At 39.1% G+C, this 23,809-nt stretch overlaps 1 protein-coding gene across 1 annotated transcript in view; it reads left to right on the forward strand.

The window, feature by feature from the left end:
• Window positions 1-222: 222 nt before the first annotated feature.
• The window catches only part of LOC120568596 (netrin-G1-like), a 77,057-nt gene continuing 53,470 nt past the window's right edge, over window positions 223-23,809 (forward strand). Inside the window, exons 1-2 of the mRNA XM_039816209.1 lie at window positions 223-541; window positions 6,692-7,338. Of these exons, the coding sequence (XP_039672143.1) occupies window positions 7,093-7,338 (246 nt within the window). The 5' untranslated portion in view covers window positions 223-541; window positions 6,692-7,092. The remainder of the gene's footprint in view (window positions 542-6,691; window positions 7,339-23,809) is intronic.

Consider the following 23,809-nt stretch of genomic DNA (forward strand, 5'->3'; position numbering starts at 1 on the left):
TAAAGACAGTATAACGTAAGAAAACTGAAAAGCTTTCCAGAGCAGCACATTTGCATTTCTTGTTAAACGATTTACAAACCACAACAGAAAAAAAACAGTCCCAGTTTGCTCTGTGTCTTTGAAGGAACACAATCATTTTACACACCTCTAAAAATACGAATGGAGAATATAAGAGCTAGAGTTCCTGATGCTAAAACTCAGTAGTTTTGAGCCTTTATGCACCGACACGGTCCACTCAATTACTGTGGTGACCTTCAGATGGGCGCGGTTGTTCTTATCGTGCAATCTCCACCAGTTGGCAATACAGCACAATTAAAATGCGTGTCCAAAGCGACCTGTCACCGCGGCTGTGGGGTGACATCTATGACTCTTCGCCAAGGGAGCCTGGTAGACGCACCTAACTGTAGTTATTCTTTCAGCTCTGCCTTCAAAATTCGCCGAATAATTATACCAACAACTCCGGCCGGAGGAGTTTTTCTCCCTTTCCTTTTTCTTTTCTTTTTGCAGCACAGCTCCAATCCCACACGTTCTTAGATGGAAGGTAAGATCTTTTTTGTTTTTCCAAAAGCATCGAGTCCTGAAGCGGTGTTGATCTGATAATAATCTGTGTCTGTGACCCCCCGGGCGGTTCTCAGCATATAGAATGATATTGTATTTTTAGATATAGTTGTTTTATATTTCTTCGGCAATCCAATTCTTGCAACTTAGGCTGCATTCTAATTGTGTTGAAGCCTACTTTGAATTTCTGCCCTGAGGACTTGCCTCTGTTAAATTTCGGTGGATTTACTCTCCACATGCATCCCCCGTCATGCTCCTGAGACGTGATAATAAAAACTCAATCAGTTTACTCTAGGTCTGATTTGCCTATGTATGTGATATTCCTTACCACAAGTGAGGATTGCAATTACTATTACTGTATACTGTAGTAGACAATGTTTGAACTGTTGTGCATTTTAAACACAGTATCAGCCCTGATGGCAAAAAAAAACTTATCGCCTAACACAATAAATTGCTCTAGGGAAGGCTGAATATTTGGCGCAGTTGCTCGAAATTAACAACCGCGTAAAAACAACGGTTGAAGTTGAGATTTACAAGCAAGTCAGTAGTATCTTTAGGACCCGGCGGAGCGCTCGTATGTAACTGGACATAGTGGCTCCATTTTAGAAAGATTGCTTATATATTTGCTCTTCTCCCGTCCACAACTCGGCTGGGCTGAGAAATCTATCCAAACGACTCCAAGTGTGGCTCTCCATTGGATGTGTTTTAATACGCGTTTATGGACTTCAACGAATTTGCAACCACTGTGAATCCCCTTAAAGGCTACTTGAAGTGTCTTTCGTGCACCATTCCGATGAACGCTGAGCCAAGAGCAGCGCTGCGTAAAGCCAAATAGCCTGTGTGGACACCAGTCGATATTCGGCGGCGTGTGTAAGCGCGAAAGAAAAGGTCTAAATGTGAGCGAGTCCTGGAACGCTATTTGGAAGGAAAAGCAGCTTTAGCGAGACGCAAAAGTTTAAAGAAAAGTTGAGAGAAAGGGAAAACGTGCTTTTCATGTGAATGCGCGCTTTTTCTGCCTTATTGGTCCATCCGGTGAAATTTGAATACATTGGGAAGTATGGAAATATTTCTGCAACTACTCTTGGCTGTAAATAACCTGTTGAATGAGTAGTTCGTCCCAGGAGTGTAAGTTAAATGTGAGTATTGTTTAGTTTTGAGCTATCAGATTGTTCATTTTCCTTTTTGCATACCGTCACATAATCGTAACTAAATGGGCAATTATAGGGTAATTATAGTGGGCTGTTTCATGGGCTGTGTTAACTGTAATCAGGTTTCAAGTGGGTTAAATGAATAAAGAATGAGTGGCACACATGGAATACAATAAAAACATTCAACAGCATTTTACCATTTTCCTCTTTAATAAGTTTCACTGTATTGAGGAAATTGTCTTTGTTTTGCAAGATATGGGAGCTTCTAAATCTGGATTTGCATTACTTTATCTAAAGTTATTCTAAATGTACTCCCATTATCCTCATTCGTTTAATAGCCTAAATAAAATAAAATTGAATTTAACCTGTTGCGCAGCAGGTCAGTAAAATCAGATTTAGGTGTGCCTCGCCTCTGCGCAAAATCTGACCCAGAACATACTGAGCACAGCTTCTGTTACATGTCTAAGTTGTGATAAATGGTTGCTTTCTTTGCATCTTAATTTAAACTGGGTATATGACCTGACACAATCACATTATACGTCATTTAGCTGATGGTTTTATTCAAAGCAACTTACAATCGCTATATATCAGAGGCTGCTCTCATCTGGAACTAGGGGTTAAGTGTCTTCCTTAGGGACAGGATGGATGTATCGCAGTGGGAATCAAACCCAGATCTCCCACACCAAAGGCATGTGTCATATCCACTGCGCCATTACTGCCACAAAATATGAAATTATTTGACTTGATCTCTTTCCTCTGTTTCTGGTTGCATAAATGTTACATGTCCTGGATTTTAAATGTGGGCAACATATTCTGTGTTTTTGCATGTTAGTGGTTCAGGAGAGGAACTTTGAATAATGTATGGCATCAGATTTCATGTGTGGCAGTGGTGCAGGCAGGCTGGCTCTCTAGCTGGGCTCCACACTGAGGAACCCTCACATTGTCACCACATCAACCACATCCTCTCAGGGAAACTATTTGCAGGAACACCCAGCCAGTCCTTGTTGTAAATAAAAAGGCACTCCAATTGTAGAGGCTAAAGGTGCAGCCCTTGGACATTAATTGTAATAAATTATGTGCTTGGGTATAGGGCAGCAAGAATGCTGGTGAGAGACAAAGACATGGAAAATGGTTTGAAGAGAGAGAGAGCATGACTGAAATTGAATGAGGGACCTAGAGAGAGGAAACGAAGGAGTGAAAAACAATAAGAAAACAAATGTGTGCCAGTACAGACATGCTCCTGCTTGCCAGTAGATCCCACTGTGACTCATATGGAAGGGTTTGTTCTTGGCACGGAGAACGTTGGAAGCATTAACCGTTTATTGTTGCACTCATCAGCCAGCCACAAAGCATCAGTCTGCTCAAACTGGCTATGGATCAGAAGTTATTGGTTGAAAGTCAGCAAAATCAATAAATACAACAAGGCGGTATTGTATGTGTGAGCATCCAAAATCTTGACCATTCAGGTGCTCGATACAAAAAGGCAAAACAACAAAATAGCAAATTGTTGCATGATAAACCACAGAGGGAGCATCAGTTTAGGCTGTCAGAGACTTTTTTTTACTTTTTATTCTAAAATCAATAAAGGTGTCATCTTGAAAATACTGATGTCAGTGTTAAAGGCACTGTGGAGCACAGGAGCAGAGATGATATCCTGTATTTCAGCACCATGGAAAGCTCCTGTGCACTTTGCCCTGTATGGGAGCCAAGAGGTGAAAGGAAAGCCACTGTCAGAGACAGAGAGCGACCCCACACTTTAGCCAGATTACTATAAAAGAATAAATGAAAGGAATACATCCTGCTATGGTTTTTAAGAGTCTGGCTGGGAGTTTGTAACCAATATAAGCCACAGGGCACGGCTGCCTGCTGACTTTTAAAACACTCTGCCATGCTTGAGCTGCCCAGGGGATGAAATGCAAGCGGACACAAGGGGGTGTTTCAGAGGCTTCAAAAACAAGTAAAGGAAAAGAGAGAGAGGGGGCGGGGTGAGGTGGTCACCCTAAGCTCTCTCTCCCCCTGCGTAGGAGAGATGCTCAAATATTGATGACTTTTAATATAGAATCTGACCTCATATTTTTTTCTCAGTGAAATTATGACATTCCCGAGCTTTTCCTTGCATTTTGATAGATGTAAAGGTGGAGGAAACAAAGGTAGATCATTCTACTTTTGGTGTGTATTGCAATTATGTCTTTTCTGTGTAATTTTAATTACACATGGTTCTCACACGGTTTTTTATGTTTGGACCTCTATAGGAAATGAATAAGCTTTCCAAATTTTGTGTGTGAAATACTTTATTGAGCATTACATAGATTTTAAACATTTGATATTGCTTTTTTTCCCCTTTCCTGTCACCTTAGTAGTGCTCTAATGTTGAATGGTATCTGTCTACAGAGGTTCACTGAGTACCCTGAGACCATCCTTTCATCTGTATGGAATGTATGGATTTTCATTGCTCCAAGTGTCGATTAATTAAATCCAATATTCCCGTGATTAGCTCCATTTGCTTATTAGCTTTGAATTATTAAATAAAAATAAGATAAGGAACCTTTTTAACCTTTATTTATTCAGGGAAGGTTCACTGAGAGGAAGCCTCTCTTTTGCAGGAACACCCATATCACATTTACACATTCATACCTGCAAGCTGCCCAGTACAACCACAGTCCACTGAGCAGTTGCTTAACTGTCTTTATAATGAAAGTCCACCTCAGTATTATGAAAGGTGGTAAACCTAGGTGTGTGTGTGTGTGTGTGTGTGTGTGTGTGTGTGTGTGTGTGTGTGTGTGTGTGTGTGTGTGTGTGTGCGTTAGGGCTGGGCAATATATCGATATTATATCGATATTGTCATATGAGACTAGATATCGTCTTAGATTTTGGATATCGTGATATGACATAAGTGTTGTCTTTTACTGGTGTTAAAGGCTGCATTACAGTAAAGTGATGTACTTTTCTGAACTTACCAGACATTTCTAGCTTTTCTATTATTTGCCTTTTCCCCACTTAGACATTATGTCCACATTACTGATGATTATTTATCTAAAATCTAAGTGTGAAGATTTTTTGTTAAAGCACCAATTGTCAGCCCTACAATATCGCCGCAATATCGATATCGAGGTATATGGTCAAGAATATCATGCTATCTGATTTTCTCCATATCACTCAGCCCTAGTGTGCATGCGTGTGTATGTGTGTGCATGCGTGTGTGGCCATGTGAGTTGAGAGTGGTCCATTCCGTGATGCATCTCTGATCACTGACATTTATATTCATGAATTTTGATGCAAGCATCCCCTTAAAGAAATGGCTTATTTATCACTCAGAGTTCCAGCTGTGTTATCAAATTTGTAATTGGCCTCATTTTAGGAATCTTGTTGATTGACATGAGCACGCATTTAAAGAGCCAAAATCTCCCACCAGAAGTCTGGCATTTATACCTCCTGACATGCCTCACTTTGAAGGGTCTGCAGTGTAGATGATCTTTCTGCCTCAGATGAACATCTGTCATTACAGTTGGAATGCATTCAAGCCTGTAGTCATATTGTAAAAGGGGCATTAGGTTGGAAGAAGGAAAGCAGTAATTACCTTAGATGTGGTCAAAACTAATTCGAATTGGCACAATTTTTAGTCCAAGACAAGCTGACCAAGTTAAAATACTGAATTCTAATGCCTCCATGTGTAAGCAGGGAGCCCAGAAACCAGCCTGCATGTGCAAGCCACAGCAACTCATTAAGTTTCTGTTTCTCAAATCTGATCTGAGTCTTTCTCCTTTCACACGTCAAACCTTTTTATTAAAATCCCTCTGTTAATTAATTTGATTTGACTTGATAATCTCTGGATAAAATCTATAATCTCTTGACACAGCTCTTTCCTCAGAACATAAAAGATTCTCCACACGCTTCAAGCCCCATTTTACCTGAAACATTTTATTTCAGCAGTAACTGTCAGTCACAGGCACGCAGCTGTAGCCTGAAGGGTAGAGAGGAAAATTGCTGACCGGAAACTTACTGGTTCAAATGCATGTACCAGCTGCTTGTGCCAGGCATTTTCAAGTCTGCGTAAGAATAAATGTGATGTGACACTGCAAACTTGTAATGGGCTTTTTAAGAGCATAACCCGTACATGCTTGTTGAAATTGTGCCCTAAGTAGGCAGAGGTTCAATTGAAATGTAAGTGAATTTTTCTGAACAGCCACTCGCAGAATATAGACTTCCTTTCTCTATGGCAAAACCTCAGGCCACCTGAGCACATTGACAGTCAACAGTAACTTAACTCCTATTTACTCTGTCATTACTCTGTTGCAGGCAGCTGTATATAGCTGCTCAGTTTTATTTTCTCCACTATTGCACACACGTTGTACCTAAGACATTGCGTGGGTCTCCCCTGACTGCTGCCAGGCACTATTACCTGATGAGATAGGCCATCTGACTGATGGCTTGTGATAGCTCTGAGAAACATGCAATCCCTCAAATAGACCATTTCTGTCTCCCAATTTTACTTTAATATTTCCCAAATGCCTCTGAAGGCATTCGGACAAACGCAACTCTGCATTCGGCCATACAGGGGCAAGAAAATCGGAAAAAGCAATAACTTAAATTCAGTGACTTGACACATGGAAATAAGCGTTTTTTGTATGAAAATCAAATGGAGATTAGGCTTTGCAGAACAAGCTCAATTTGAATTGTATACAGTGATTTTGGCAAGGTTATTATTGAGGGATACATATAATCAACAGAGTCCTGCATTGTGTTTGTGTATATATTATGTGTGTGTGTGTGTGTGTGTGTGTGTGTGTGTGTGTGTGTGTGTGTGTGTGTGTGTGTGTGTGTGTGTGTGTGTGTGTGTGTGTGTGTGTGTGTGTGTGTGTTTGTAAGATGCAGTACATATCCACCTCATTCCCCTAAACCATGTAGAACCTCTGTTAACAGTTATGATAACTGTGTTTATGTCGTCTGTTTAATTCACCAAACTGTCATTTTCTTCTGTCTTTTAGGATGCTGACTACTGCTAAAACCACAATTGACAGGAGATCAAGCTAAGACATCTGACAGCCACTGAATTATCACTCCTCTCTACACATCACATCTGACCGTTAGTTGACCCTTTCATCAACGCCCAACACTTGTGAAGAAGCTCCCTTGTTGACACACCTCATCAGCCAGGCAGAAGTGGCAGCAATCGAAGACAAAATAACTGAATGAGTGCTAACCATTGCCTGGAGCTGCTCAAACAAAAGTAGCAACATGCTGGCACAGTTCCCAAATGCACCATTGCCCCATTCAAAGCTGCATTTAATTTAGAAAATTCTCAGCAATATTGTCATTTCTGTGACGAAGCATCAGCTGTAAAGACAAAAAAAAAGTTCCACAGACACCATACAGAACTAGATCAGAGATGCTTTGGCCCGCATTGTTCACTCTGCAAGCTGTGTGCACCAGTGTGGCACATGCCATGCAACATTACCCGGCAGCCTGGGGACACTATGATGTGTGCAAGTCCCAGATCTATACAGAGGAGGGCCTGACGTGGGACTACATGGCCTGTCAGCCAGAAGCCACCGACATGACAAAGTACCTGCGAGTGGCCCTCGACCCCCCAAATATCACGTGTGGAGATCCGCCAGAAACATACTGCGCTTTGGTGAGTCGAGACCTCGCCTGTCCCGTGATGGAGACAAATGAGGCTGTAGGCAGGATCACACAGCATACTGGGTCAGGGAGAGAGAGCAGTATATACAAGGCACCATGCTGCAGCAGAGATTAATGTGCACACAGACCCGGTGTGCACATAAGAATACAAGTTCTAACATGCAGCAGTCACAAGCTAGACACACACACACAAATTGACACAGACACACATCAATATATGCACAATCATGGAGAAGCAGGTGTAAAGATAAAGAAGATGAAACACGCATATACACTAAAACATGTACTGCACTTAAAGGCAGGACATACAGGCATCTATCGACTCACACACACAAACCCAATCATGCCCAGGCACAAGTACACATTCACACTGACATGCACAAGCATACAAGCATACAAGTAATAGAGCATGAATAACAGTAAAATTACAAACATTTCTAAGCTCATCTGTCTGGTCTAGCTGAGTTAAATTAAAAGTTTTCCGACACTACTGATGTTGACAAATGTCTTGTGTGTATATATTTTGTAATTTCTACGAAGCCATAGAAAGGACACTTTTATCAATGGGAGAAAAACCTTCATTTCAATCTCTTTGGGTTCTCTTGATATATGTTGTGCTCTCTCGCACAATTCTGCATGCAATTGCAGAACTTTAATGTTATTTTTATTCCTCCTCAAATAATATTATAACATATTTGGTCAAAATATTGTGATATTGGATTTTGCCAACCTGCCCTACATTCATAAGCACACACAGAAACATACACTTGTAAATATGATTGCACATACACAGTCAAACTACACTCATCACTGCACACACACACACACACACACACACACAGACACACACACACACACACACACACAGTGAACAGTGACAAGGTAATTGTACTGGCGCAGTTATTATGCACTGCATGCTCACCGCAGTGTTTAGCGTTGTGTTTCATTGGCCCTTATCAACCATTATCAACAGTTCAGCCCCAGGTTGCATTTGTTTAGAATCACACTCAAAGCAGCAAGAGCCCATAGGCTTTAAAGTGCTTTATTAGAAGTTGTGTGCATGCGTGCCCCCCGAGAGCTCCTGCAAGTAAATATTTACCAATTAAAATGGGCATCTTTAAAAAGAGAGTTTTTATTTTTCTCAGCTCCAGATGGCACTGAGACATTTAATGCCACTGTAGGATGAAAAAGGAGCCGTTCGCCAGTCGTGTGTGACGTTCTGTGAAGCTTTATATCAAAACTAAGAGGGAAACCTTTATCAGTCCACTAGATTATCCTGAGTACGCAACATTAACACAGAGTATAAAGAGCAAAATAGAGAGAGTCAAATTGACTGATACTTCATTTTACTACAGTAACTGTTGGTAGTTAAAGATGCTTTGTCACAACTTTGTCCATGTTTCACTTTTCATTTCTTTGGATATATAATATCATATTCAGTATACAGTATACATATTGCCTTCATTATTTTCACAAGTCTTCACTTTATACTGACTATATATATTTTTATATTTCTTTATTTTTCTTTGGCAGAATATGTTGTATAGTTATTGTTTCAGAATTTAAATGTTTAATTTAAACATTTGTAGATACTACTACCAGTGCCTTTTCAAACTTGATTAATTACCAGTATTATGTAAGTATTGGTATTATTAGCTGATTTTGTTCAGCTGTTGATTGAGACTGGTCACTCACTGGTCACTTTTTAGAGAATAATGCTTACCCATTGCTTGCATTATCTTGTCTGGTTAGGGGCTAGTTACAATGATATAATCAAGAGGTTTTGTTGGAGATTTGTTGAAATTTAAATTATAAGGTTATGGTAACGATACATTAATGTTCAAAGAGACCTAACGGGGGGGAACGGGGGATGATAAGGATCTATCAGAGATCTACCCCAACTTTTTGACTGCTCTCAGGATTGCACTTACTCAATTTGCACTTACTCTCTGCCAATCGCTGTGGCTCAAGCAGAGAGGAGCTTTTCAAAACTAAAGCTGATCAAGTCATACCTGAGGTCAATCATGTCCCAGGAACGACTCGCTGGCCTTTCCGTCAGTATCAATCATTCAATAGGGGAGAAGATTTCAAACAATAACATCAACATCATTGATGATTTTGCATCAATGAAGGCCAGAAAGGTCAGGTTTATTTGCATATTATTCTAAATAGTTAGTAAATTTTTTTATATATCTGATTGTATATATTTTTGGCACATTTATATATATATATATATATATATATATATATATATATATATATATATATATTAGGGCTGTGAATCGATTAAAAAATGTAATTGAATTAATTACATACTCTGTGATTAATTAATCGAAATTTATCGCATCCATAATTAATGGTGCCTGAACCGATACTTTTTAAGAAAGTAAAAAAAGAAAAGAAAAAAGAAGGGTACTAAACAACAGTCAGTGACATTAAAGAAGGGCTTGTTTATTGCTAAGGCCATATGGTCAAAATGAAATGATTTGATAATAATCTATAACAATAACTTATTTCACTAGTAAATTGCTGTTGAACGACAAAAACAACCACCAGATGGGAAAAGGACATTTACAATAACTTCAAATGCACCACGACGCTGTAGTTTACCAGTTTCATTGAATGCACCGTCTGTGTTGTTTTTCCGACGGCAGCTGCAGATTGTTAGCCTAGAAATCTAGACGCACCCTAGTGGCAGCTGGCTTGTCAGGCTAGCAGATTGTTACATACCGGTGTTGAATCCTCTACAGTAAAACAGTCAAACTTTACACCGTTTAGCGTTAGCTGTCAGCATTTTAACAGTGTTTAATCCAGCTACTAGCTAGCGGTAGGCTAACGTTAGCTGCTGTCGAGTATAGTGTTAACTAGCGTCACGTGCAGCGGTGTTTGTGTTGCCTGTATCGTCCGTTTCAGAGCATCAGAGAGAAGAGCAGACATATCAGTGGCACCAGATTTCGGTAGCCAGGGTTGGCAGGAAGAAGTAACAAGTAGCTAAATGTTCCAATCAATGATCCAGGCAGCACATTCTCGTCTCCCTCCTTCATTTTACAGTCGAATAGTGGCTAGAACGGCTCCGGGTCAAACGTCAATATGGAATGGATTAATCTGCGTTATTTTTTTTAACACGTTATTTTTTCTCAGATTAATTAATTGAAATTAACGCGTTATTTTCACAGCCCTAATATATATATATAAATATACACACATATATTATAACAACATAAGTGAAAGAGAAAATTATATTTCTCAACTGCACAAATCCTTCATTAGAACATTTGAAAAACACACTTAAGAGAATCCAGTTATTTAACTATTGCAATTACAACAGGAAACAGTTTTTAAGTTGCACACTCTCCACCTCCAACATTTTCCAACAATTCTGCACAAAATATGGCAGTATAAGATATCAGAACTTAAAATAAATATACACTATAATATAGTAATTCTTTTTTTGGGGGGGGGGTCTCGCCCTGGGTGTAATTCAATGTAGAACCGCCACTGGTGGGACTCTTCAGGACTGTGAGTGTTTGTTTCCATCTATACAAGAGGTGCAATTGTGGACATTTTTAGCCACCCTAGCGGCCTGGCTTTAGGGAAATCGGTTTGCCGCTCGGTCAGTTCGCCATTAGTCAGTCAGTCCACCACTTTGGTCCAGACTGAAATGTCCCAACAACTATTGGATGGATTGCCATGACATTTTGTAAAGACATTTATGTTCCCCAGAGTCCTACAGTCATAGTAGATATGCTTTTTCCTCCAGGGCCATTACAATCGTCAGAGTTTTCAGTTACTGTACCTAGTTACATATACAGTATCAATATCTACTAGATGGATTGGGAAAACATTTTGTATAGATATTCATGGTTCCCAGATGATGAATCCCTATGACTTTTGTGATCCTTTTACTTTTCCTCTTGCATTTGCATGAGGTAAACTTTGTAATTGTAAGTGAAATGTCTTGATTGGATAGATTGCTATAACAAAAAAAATGGTACAGATGTTCATGCTCCCCTGGTGATCCCCTGAATTTCATCTAACGCCATCATCAGGTCAGAATTTCAGGGTGTCCAATACTTTGGTTTATGACCACATGCCTGCCAAACTAATAGCATTCCCATCAGCCTCAGCCGTAATTTATATTTATTGCTAATTAGCAATTGTTAGCATGGTTATACTGCAACCTTAAATAAGATGGTGAAAATGGTAAACATTACCTGTTAAATGATAGCATTCCCATTCTTAGTCTGGTTACATTATTTCTAAGTATCATGTACTTAATATTTTCAGTTGGTTAGCCAAAATTCTCTCAAGCCTTATCAAATAATTAAATGTGATTTCATGAATCTAAAAAACTAAACAAAAACAATTTTATAGCTACGTTTTAACCAGAGGCGATGAAATACGATTAGTCACGAATGAAAGAACATTTAATTAACGCATTATATAGTTTAATGGTCAACTAAAAAATCTAATTCCAATCATAAGTAGACAGTTAAATCACCATATTAAATAAATGCACTATTTGTGTTTTAGATATTGAAGTAAGCACTGCAGGTCAATGAAAACAAAGATTATCGACATAAGACATAAAGCCCAGTTCAGACCAAAGATTTGGGAGACAAAACCATTTCAGAACATTGCAGGGAAAACTGGCAGCAGTCTAAACCAGCTTGTCTCAGCTCAACTCAAACTAACTGCGACTCAGCTGTTCAAGTCGCAGAGGCTGGTTTTAGAACGTAAGGGACATTACCGCTTTCAACAGCTAATAGAGAAGCCAGCTGGGAAAATCAGCTACAAACTATAGAAATAAAATTATCCATAATCTGTTTTATTTTTATGTTACAAACAGCTGGTCGAAATGGCAGATTTTTAGACGGAGCCTCAACGACCGCTAGAAAGGACGGTAACGTCATATGGTCAAGCGAGATAGAGAGTGACTGAAGAGAGGGTGTGCCGAGCGGTGTTAGAGCAAAGCAGTGAATCAGAGAAAAGAAACTCGTTTTCACCAATTCATCACTAGAAATGCAACTCAATATCACTAACGTTATCTACATTCATATTTAGACAAAACAAATGGTATATCCAGCTCCAAAAAAAGCGGAAGTTAGAACAGAAGTACAAAGAGTGGTTGCTATGGAGATGATAGTCACAGGTTTTAGAATGCTGCAATCTGGCTCATTGCTAGAAGTTGCAAGTTTCAACTAGTCTCAACGTAAATCTTTGGTCTGAACTAGGCTTAAAAGATCCTGTTCACCTCATGGATAGAATATAGCATTCTACACCGCTTAACATGTGTACATTCAAGCTGTACCTTGACTTGACTAAATGGTTTTGTTATGCGATTGTTCAGATGTCCCTACACCTGATTGTCAGGGTGCCAGGATCACCTCTGACATGAATTTGAGGTCATCATTGTCCAGAAGATCAAGAACACAGGTTCCTCCCGCACTGGCTCAAACGGCTAGTGCATTTGATCTGTTTACGTTCCTGGCTGGCACACAGGCAGACAGACACTGGTGACCTTATCCACCGGTGCTCCCTGAGAGTTTGTTGGAGATGAAAGCAGCATGCAAATTAGCTCTTTTAGCCAATCACCAAGTTGCCTAGTAGTCAAATCACTTTCCCCAGGAGTTGGTTTCCCTCATCACGGATGGTCAAAGAATTCTGGATGGCTCGTCCCCCCTCCCTTCACTCTTTCTTGTGCTTATGATTCCCATTTCTGTCGCTCAAGGATGTTTTTTTGTCCAAACTAAGCTCTGCTGAATATAGTTATGACAGCCTTTGCTCATGGAAAGGGCAATAATCATTCAAGAGTGGATCTTTTATAAGTAAAGGTTTGAGGTTGTTTACTTTTTGGATGAAATGGTAAAGCTACCCTTTTGGTTTTGGTTCTAATATTAAGCCTGCTTTCTCTCGAATGTTTAGAACAAGTAATAGAGTCCAAGATAAACAGGACAGGTGTTCTACATCAGAGAGTTAGCCCTGTTTTTATTTTTAGCCGCAGACCTTCGGGGGCTCTTCAAAATGTGTTGGTATTGAAGCTGTTCTCCTGTGGTGCACTGTGGCATTGTCACTCACTATCATTCAACACCGGTTTAAGGTCTTTTTCAACTCACACAGTATGCAAACTCATACATTGAAATACATGTCATTTGGGGAAGGTTGGATTAGTTGCATTACTTTTCCAAATATGTATATTATTTCTAAGTCATGCATTCTGTTGTAAGGAAAAAAGACATTTTCGACATTCAATATTTTTATAGATTAATACAAATTATCCAATTAGACCCATTTGAATGGTCATAGGCGAGACAATTATTACAATATTGCACCATATGGGCCCTAATGAACAATAGCTGTTAATGCAGAAGAACGCCTGTTGAACGTCATCTGTCTCTAAAACCTCTCATAATCATTTTGGATATGGTTAACAGACATGAGAGTATTTTTAATTATAGCACTTTTCTCCCTCTCTTAAGTCCAAATCAGGTTTGCTTTGGTGGATTTAATGGCAAATTCGCAAAAGTGGCAGGCCATTACGTGGACTTCATTTAGAGAGGAGGCTTAATTTTCATGCAATTCAGAGTTAAACTAAATCATTTGTAGTTGCCAAGTAATGGGCATGGACGTGTTTATCCACAAAACATAAATAAGCGTTTGGCAGATGGCTGCCACAGGGTCTTAAAATTTCCCCAATCTGAATCTGCTGGGTAAATATATTCTGTTTTGTTAAATAGACCACCCCGTTAAGCATTTCTAACTGAGACTGCCATGGTGGAGAAGTGTTTGGATTAGTATCCTGCTGATTAGAGAACCTTTCACACAGTGGTTTGGTGGTTTGAAACCTGGCAGGGAAATATCTTGGAGGAAGAAGTTGTGAGGCACTCTTTTCTCGCACAACATCTACAGTGATCAGGCAGTAGATCTAAATGAATGAATGTGAGCTTTGAGTTAGGTGTCAGTTGCCCACATGCTCCACAGTATCTGCAGCCATGCTGATTCATCAGTGTCACGTTGGCAATTGTATAAACATTTGTGTGACTGATTCAGTAATGGTGCTTATTCCAGCTATTCTGAGTCTAACTGGGAAGATTCTTGTAATTCCTCTGAACTTTATTCAGTTCTCTCAGAATGGATGAAAGGAGTTGCTGCTGCCAGTTCACCACACGGCCCCCTCGGAGGCTTAGGAAGGAAAGACAAGACGAGAGCTCCCACTAAGCTGCTCGGAGACTGCCACGTTATTGACAGTCAATGCAGCAGATGACGGGAGTCATTGTCAACTTTCAATCTGTGTCTTACATGCCCATAAGAATTGATTTAATAGACTTTAGTATGAGAAATTGAATGAATGAAGAAAATGATTATGGACAAGAGAAAGGAAAGTAACCTTTGCTACATAGGCTGTGAGGTCATTGACATAAGTAGTAAATCTGAAGAGCTAAAACCTCAACTCTCCTACAAAATTGTTTATACACTACTAACTTGCTTTGCCAGCTACATTGTGGAGGATATGTAATTGCTGCCTGGATTAAGGATTTTTTTTTTTTATCCGTGAAAGTTCAGGAAGAGAATCTAGAGACAGGAGTTTTTGTCTAGGTTGATCTAGGTTTATCTATCTAAGCTGCTGTAATCATTTGTTTAATATTATAGGCGCTATATATATATATATATATATATATATTAGTGCTGTCAGTTAAATGTGTTATTAACGTCGTTAGCGCAAACCCATTTTAACGGCGTACATTTCTATTAGCGCGAGATTAAAGGGGTGATAGAATGATTATATAGGGTATTTCACACTGTTCCTTATGGTCTCTTAATGGGATATGTAGCATTGGTTGGGCTGAAAATGGCCTGGTTGATATTTTATTGGCCCTTCTTCATTGCAGCCCTGTGTTTTGGCCCTATTTGTAACAAGAGCTTTTCTTCCAAATATGGTATGCTCTTGAATATTTAGATGAGTTGCGCGCTGATTGGTTGAGCGAATTGCCATACGCACACATTAGAGATGCGTGCTGATTGGTTGAGCAAATCGCCATACACACATATTAGAGACGCGCGCTGAGTGGTTGAGATAATCCCCAATACACACACATTAGAGATGCGACAGAATCTCATATTTCAGACACTGCAATGTTTCGTTACCAAATTCACTTCTGAGACTTTTTTATGCGAGAAATCAACTATATAAAGCTCAAATATGGGCCGTTTTACGAAAATTTATGGCTAATTGCAAATTTGGTGAGACGTGTCGGACTTTAGGAGCTCCACACAATCCAGAGGTGTATAGTCCAGGTGCCAGAAAGTAAAAATCCTGCCATGTTTTTGGATCTGCCTCTACATCTAGAACAGGTGTTTTCACTAACGAGCTCATCTACCTGGTAGAGGAGCTGGTTTAGTGATGGTTGGGACAGCTGCTGGACAGGATTTCTACTTTCTGGCACCTGGACTATACACCTCTGACACAGTCTGATGAGAAAGTGGCAGCCTGCTGGGCTCTATACCCAGGGCAAAGTCACCCTTTTTGGATACTGCACTACGGGGCTCCGCGGCCAGCTGCCGGCATAACTATAATATATTTACGGTCACGCCACTTATATAACATCTACCCCAATGTCTTATAAAGCTAACTTTTGTGTCCGATTTGATTTTAAGGCATTTTTATGAACGCGAAGCGTCTTCTTAGGACGAGCAGCTAGCTAGCTATATGTCCCATTCAAAACAATGGGAAACGATTGCAGTTGGCTATCTACACTTTCAGCATAACTATAGTATATTTACAGTTTGAATTTCGTCACGCCACTTATATAACATCTATCCCAATGTCTTATAAAGCTAACCGTTGTGTCCGATTTGAATTTAAGGTATTTTTATGAACTGAGGGGTCTTATTAGGAGGAGCAGCAAGCTAGCTATGTGTCCCATTGAATACAATGGGAAATGATTGCAGCTAGCTAGCTAGACTTTCGGCATAACTATAGAATATTTACAGTTTGAATTTCGTCACAGCATGAATATTACAGGTTCCCCAAGGTCTTACAAAGCTTAGCTAACACTTGTCCGATTTCGGATTTCAATTGAATGCATTTTTGTGAATGTCAGAGGTCTCGTTAGGAGGAGGCTAGCTAGCTCTCATTTATGGACTCCAGCTAACCGCGGGCTCTATCAATGAGACTCCCGGACAAGAGGTGTTTATTTCCCCGATTGTTTGTTTAAATAACTCAACACATTATAAGATTAACTGGAACCTGCGGGCTGCAGTAAGAGATTGCGGGCGTAACAAGCTCGCTGACCGCGGCCGAGCTCAATCAAGCTCACAGCAGGCCGGGGTCTGTGACGGAGGACAGGCAGGGCGGCGATGTAGCAACCCAGGCAGCACCGGGCGCTAAACTCCGACACACAGTCGGACAAAATTTGCAATTAGCCATCAATTTTCGTAAAACGGCCCATATTTGAGCTTTACATAGTTGATTTCTCGCATAAAAAAGTTTCAGAAGTGAATTTTGTAATGGAATAGCAGAGATCTGCGTGACCTAGATTCAGAAGACTACCTGATCTCAGGTCAGTTGTGTAGCCTATGTAAATGTTGGGGCGTGACAATTCTCTTAATACACCCGTGGTCGTGACAAAGTCTTGGGATGCTTACGTAAGCTTCCAGCTTTGTTGAGATTCGCCCGTTTTCAGCGGCAGTTTCAAAATATGAGATTTTCATAGTAAAGGGGTGTCAATGGGATTTTGAGCTTCTATGTATGTCCTATTTACCCACCGAACTGTCGTTATTCAACTATTCTATCTATTCTATCTATATTCTATCACCCCTTTAACGTACTTTTTGGCCTAGCAAACTTTGTAGTTTTTTTCACATGCTGTTGCAACAACTAGTAACGTTAGAAAAACTACAACACCACACCGGATCTAGCTAGACCGGAAACAAAACAACAGGCACACACTTGTTTGGGCTTGCGAGCCGGCCAAAGAGTAGTAGGCTAACGTTACGTTTTGAGTGGATGGCGAGCGTGAGATGCCGAAATGGATGGCAATAAGATTCTGAATGGAAAGTTTACTTTTAAAAAGTTGCCAAATGGTTCCATTAACAAGACCAAAGTGATCTGTGTGTTTCGTCGCTGTGAACTGAGCTATCATCGCAGCACGTCCAGTCTGAAATACCACTTGATGGCCAAGCACACAGCTGATGCTTCTCCGCCCCCTCGTCAAAGCCAGGCAACAATGGATGACTTCAGACAGAAGCACATGGATACCACAACTTAGAACAAACTTACTGCAGCCATAGCTAAATGGGTCCAAGTGAGAATGTTAGTGTGAAATTGAACACTACAGTATATGCCAATGTTGTTTTCAATAAAAAAACATTTGCACAAAGCAAGCTGATCCACTTTTCCATGTTGATAAGAGCAATAAAATGAGAAAAAATAATGGGACAAAAAGAAATCAAGGGACATTTAGAATAGATAAAAAATGTACGATTAATTGCTAGTTAACTATGACATTAATGCGATTAATCGCGATTAAATATTTTAATCGTTTGACATCACTTGTATTTCATCATATTTGTCATCTCAACTTTAAACGAATATCTGAAAAAATGTATTTGCTAATGCAAACTAGTTGCATAAAAGCGTGATTTTTAGGCTACAGGGTTGAGTGCCCTAATTATACTAAACATGATCCTAACCCTGTGAGGATTACTTCTTCATCCAACTAGCCAACTCAACTTATTTTTAACCTACTGTATAGATATTGTAAACATCAGTCCATTGTTTGCTTATTCACTAATCCCTATACAGTATAATAGACACTAAGTAGTTTACTCTGTAGTGTAGAGTGAATGGAGATTTATGACAACCATAAATAGTCCGTGCTGGAAACACTACTTTTTTCATTCTATCGTGGACTTTTTTAAGGGCACATACATTTCATTTCACAGAAACTCAAATAATTTGGCGGACAGTTATTTTACATAGTAAATAGGAACAAATTTGTCTGTGGCCACAAACTGCCTATTTGATCCCTGTACCCTCTCTACTTAAAGGGGGGGAGGGGGGGTGTCATTCATCCATTTATTTGTTTGGGGACAGAAAACAGTTGGAGCGTTTAGCTTCCCGTCAACCCCGTGCCCTTGACTCTGTTCTGAACTGGCCCTGCCCAGCACATCATCATCGCACCACTGCGTACCAAGACACCGAGATGACATGCAACATGTCCCCTGACTCCAGGAGAGGGGGGTGTCATGATTTATTCTTTCACTCGCCTGCCACTTTTTTTGTCTCCTGGCTTTTTAATTTTCCTGTCCCTTGCTTTCTGTCAGCTGATGATGCATAATATCCATGCCTTGTTTGAACATGTGGAGGTTGGATGCTCCATATGAGATGAGCACTTGACAAATAGAGATATGTCGGCATTATTCCCTGGGATCTGTGACAGGTTAATTCTTAGAGGGTTGTAAATACAAACACAGATGAATTATGCATAAAGATACAGTATAAAAGAAAGTGATGGGCATTGTGGTTTGACTAGACCGTCTGTCTGAACAGCTTAACATTTGAATGCATGGTTGCTGTCTGAAATGACAGCCTATAACCTTTAAAAACTAAAAAATTAAGTAGACATAATACTTGAAAAGCCAGGTTAGAATATTTTTTCGTAGGTGTCAGGACTTTTGCTTTCTCAGCCAAATGCAGGTTTCCTTTTGTTGCTGTAAACTGAACTTAAAATAACATCAGACTGTCTATTACTAATACAATCATTGTCAAATATATACATTATCTTACTTATTCAGTTCTCCAATATACATATTATTAATAATAAACAGCTATCATTCTGTGAAACAGATTGCACAGTTCTCATATTCTATTTTACACTCAAGTTTTATGAAACCGCTGGGTGGCATGGCACAACGTCAAACATTTATGGACTTTAATGTTATGTTTGCCCACTGTTTGACATGATGTAGTCAAACTGTGACACATGTTTTCACTTAACACAGCTGGGGCCAGGCTAATTTAATTCAAGTGATGCAGAAATATCAGAACACATTTTACTATTATGACATGGTAAAACCAACATAATTGTAGTTGAAGTCTTGTTTCCCCACAGTGTTTAAGAGCTGTGGTGCTTCCCCTAATGTCAGAAGAAAATATTAATCTTTTATAAAATCCATTATTAGTTTTTTATTTTTTTATTTTAAGGAAAACGAGCAGTACTACTCCAAAGCAAAGTATTTAGATTTAGTGAGGTTATTGTTTAAACAGTCTAGAAACGACACTGATAATCACATTGATAACAAGCTGATGCACCAGGATGTGTCAGATTCAGCCCAGCAGGTGATTGATTGATCTCACATTGTACTTTCACGTCGCTTTGGTTAATTAGAGCAAAGTGTTGCAATGTTGGGAAAAAAGAAAACTTGAGTTTTTACAAGTTGGGAAAAGTAGAGATAAACAGCCCTATCAGTCACAATTAGGTAGTGATCACAGCTTGCAGCTTTTGGACACATATTTTATCCTATGCATCGAGTTCAATGTAGCTATTGACCAGCTGGACTTGTATCAATGGCTGCAATCAGACTGACGCTTCCATTGGGTGTGAAGGTCAAGCTATGAAAAAAAGCATGGCATGTTGTTAATATTGTCTATCTAATTTGTACCTGATTAAAAACTTTGTACTCAGAAATTGTGTCATCAATAAACAAACACAGTGTGCTCATTTCACCAAACCACACAGTGTGGGATTGCTCATACCAAAGTAAAGGTCATATAGTATTAGTTGTGAGACTAGCCTTCTAAATCATACAATGCCAAAACTGGAACTCTCTTTGTGTGATTTGGACAGTTGTATTTCTACACACGTTTGCCAATTGTAGTTTTAATTTTACATCAGACAACTAAAAGTGAATTGACTGCATCACTACTTCTTATTCTAGATCAATGGACATAAGGGATTAGATATTTTCTATTCCCATTAGGTCTGAATTTTAAAGGACAATGACAAAGACAAATCTCAGTAGTATTTACTTATATGGGACCCAAATTACACTGTAAGAAATGATTCTGTGGTCATGTAGATTTGAATTAATGTATTAGGTAAAATATATTCAATATGATTGTGTTTTTGATTTTGAGGCAAATATTTAATTCAATTTCAAATGAAAATGTTTGGAATAAAATCCACCCATTGTAGTTAAATAAAACATAAGCATTGTATTTATCTAATCCCAAATAGAGAGAATATTGAGTTAATTCAAATCAATGTAATCAGGCAAATTTTAATTGAAAAGCACTTCCTGTCAACCTAGCTAGCTAGCAGCTATAATGTTACCCAGCATGCCGTTCGGCTGTGTAAATTTGTAGGCTAAATGTAAAATTATTAGTGTTAGAAATTGTTAAAGTCCCAAATAGTTGTGTGCTATGGTGTTTTATCCTGTTACAGGGAGTTAGTTGTGGGTTATGAATTGTCGTTATAAATTTACAACCATGAGTGAGAAGGGTACGAAGTTAACACGGCTCCTGTTCTGAAGTCACTCGCAGATCAATTCTTCTGAAGTCACTCGCAGATCAATTCTGCCATAGCATTCTCTGCGGTATTGTACCGGTATTATGGTATATGAAAAATTCATATCATATGGGAAATTAATACCGGTATACCGGTATACTGCCCAGCACTACTGCAATGAGTCGAAAGCACAAAAGTGAATTGTTAATAAAATTATTATTTGAGTATTTGTTAAGTTCTGTACTTTCTGGGCCATAGACTAGTTATTCCTAAGAAAGAATATTTAGATTTAATTCATTGCATTGATTAAATTCAAATCGATGTGCAGATTAATGTAGATAATTATTACTCAATTATATATCATTGATATGTTGAATTAAATACATTTTTATTAGTACTATTTACACATTAGGGAGTTTATCTTTTTCAAATCAACTCAATATTTGTGTTTAGGTTATAATTAATTATGTACTGTTTTCTATTTGAATATACTCATATTAAATGGATAACTATTAAGGGTCTCATTTAATTAATATTTACTCAATACCAAACCATGTGAAATTTAATTAATAATATTTCTTGTAATTTGTTGCCTCATTTTTATTGAGTAGATATGGTGTATCTTTTCTTACAGTGTGGAGGAGATTAGATAGTATTTTGAAATGATTCAAAGGAAATCCTTTCACCTCACTATGATTCAGCTTCCTTCCTTCCAGTAATCCAGAAACATTCAAATAATTTGCTGTAGACTCACATGCCAAAGCATATTTTCCACTTGCCTGGCAAAGGCATACTATATACAAGTATTATAAAATTCATTGGTGAATTACTGTGTTTGTCTTACACCTCAACAATTTGTTAATTCAGCATGTGTGGTGCCTGTCAATACCAGTGAGACAGGAGTTATCAGAGTGACAGTAATTCAGAGCTTTGAATGAAGTACTTTCCTAGTGATGACGTTGTTGTGGTGACCCGTGGGCCTCAGCTAGCTTGATATTGACTCACCCCCCTCAGAGAGCTTCCTGTTCCTCCTGATTTGCCATGTCCATCTCAGCTCTACCTTTCAATAAAGAAATAACAGGGTAACAGGACTTTCCACACTGTAATTTTGAAAAATAAAGCTTTCAGTGTTTGTACACACATTCAGCATCCTTTTATGTCTGACAAGCTGAATGGGATTCCTGTAAAAGATACAGTAATTGAATTACTCCAAAGCTATTTGGCAGGCTTGCTCTCTGTTGCAGCCCAAAAAAACTCAACTTGGCTCACCCATCTGCCAAAGGTTTTTTTTTTTTTCTTAGCAGTGAAGTGCATGTGAATGTGAAGGACTTCCCCTCCCTCAGGACAGTCTATAATTTTGGCCAGACTGAGAAGTGTCAAGCAATCAGGCATTTCTCTCATGGGAGAGGAACTCTTTCAAAGCTTTAACCTCAAAAGTATGTGTTACAAGACAGCCTTTTTAAAAAGGCCACACTTGCCTCTTTAACATGGAAACACAGCAGATAACCTATTCCTGAATGTAATAGAATAGCTAGAATGTGATATTCATTAGGATATTGTAGGATAACACAAATTTGTAGTGTCTCTTGCAGGGGCTTAATGTTGAGTAGTGAAATTTCAAGCGAAGGAAAAATTCAACATGTTTGGTGATGTGCTAAAAACACATTCAAAATCACATTGACATATCCGGTAATGCAAATAACTACAGTATAAATCCAGCCTTGGAACATGTTGATAAATCTAGGTATGGATTCTAGTTGTTTTATATTTAAATTAGTCTAATATGGTTGTCTATTCAACGTTTCTGTTTTAAGCGGCTGAACCACATTTAACAAACACCAGGTTAAAGGTCACAACTTAACAAATGCAGCTAGGGATCGTTCGGTATTTATGGAATGGACCACCGGAGGAAAATAGGGGAGGGTCATGTCTTTTTATTCTTTGTTGAGGGGAGGGTCGTCCAACATGTTTTAGTCTGGGGGGAGTTACCCAACTTTTGTATTCATAGAAACAGCAAAATTTCAAAGTGGCTTGTTTGGTGCATATTTTTCCAAGTAGCTCTTAGTCTCAGCCCTCCTTCGCTACCAGATGGGTCTGACCCATGATTTGGCTGTGGGGCACGGGGAGCACTGCCCCCCCTGGTGGCTGAAACAGATAATTGCATTGTTTAAAACAATTGTGGAATAATTACGTCTAGCATGACCAGATATTTTATAAATATCTTAGCTAAATAACACAAAACAACTAAATGGTGGTAGGTAATATATCTGATTTTATATACTGCTTTAGTAAAAAAAACATTTCCTGGCTGACGACGGGAGCAGCAGGATGTAAAAAATTAAAATGACTGTTGCTAGTCTGGACATCTTACCGTGCCAAGGTTGCAATGAAGGTTTCCTAAATGCCACATTTGATGTCAGCTTACTAATTGATTGCGGGTTTTGTGTAGATTTGGACGTTTATTCCACTTTCTTTAAACGGTGACGTGGAGGAAGCCTAGTGACGAGTCCATAGCAACCAGTTTGTGTGTTGAACTAATGCAGTAATGCAGGAAGTGTGCATTTAGCTTCCATGCTTATTGTGTTTCCACAACGTTAGTGAGTAAATCTACTGAAATGACCACCACACCATAACAGAGGAGTGGGATGCGTCAGATGAGAATGCAGAGGTTAAATCATGTATGTCATTGCTGTAAAAAAATAATGGTAATCTGTATATCTTTGCCAAGCGCAAACCAGTGCAGAAGGTATCGTTAAATTGTTGGGGGAGGGTCATGCCTTTTTCCCAAATCGTTTTGGAGGGTCATCGAAAAAATTTTATCGGCGAGGGGAGGGTCATGACTATTTTGACTAAAGGTCCCGAAACTCCTCCGGTGGCCCTTAAATAAATCACAAACACTCCCGTAGTTCAGACATGTCTGTTGGAAAAATGTTTCTAGTATGTATGAAACACATT

Source organism: Perca fluviatilis, chromosome 11 (assembly GCF_010015445.1).
Source record: "Perca fluviatilis chromosome 11, GENO_Pfluv_1.0, whole genome shotgun sequence".
Lineage (NCBI taxonomy): Eukaryota > Metazoa > Chordata > Actinopteri > Perciformes > Percidae > Perca > Perca fluviatilis.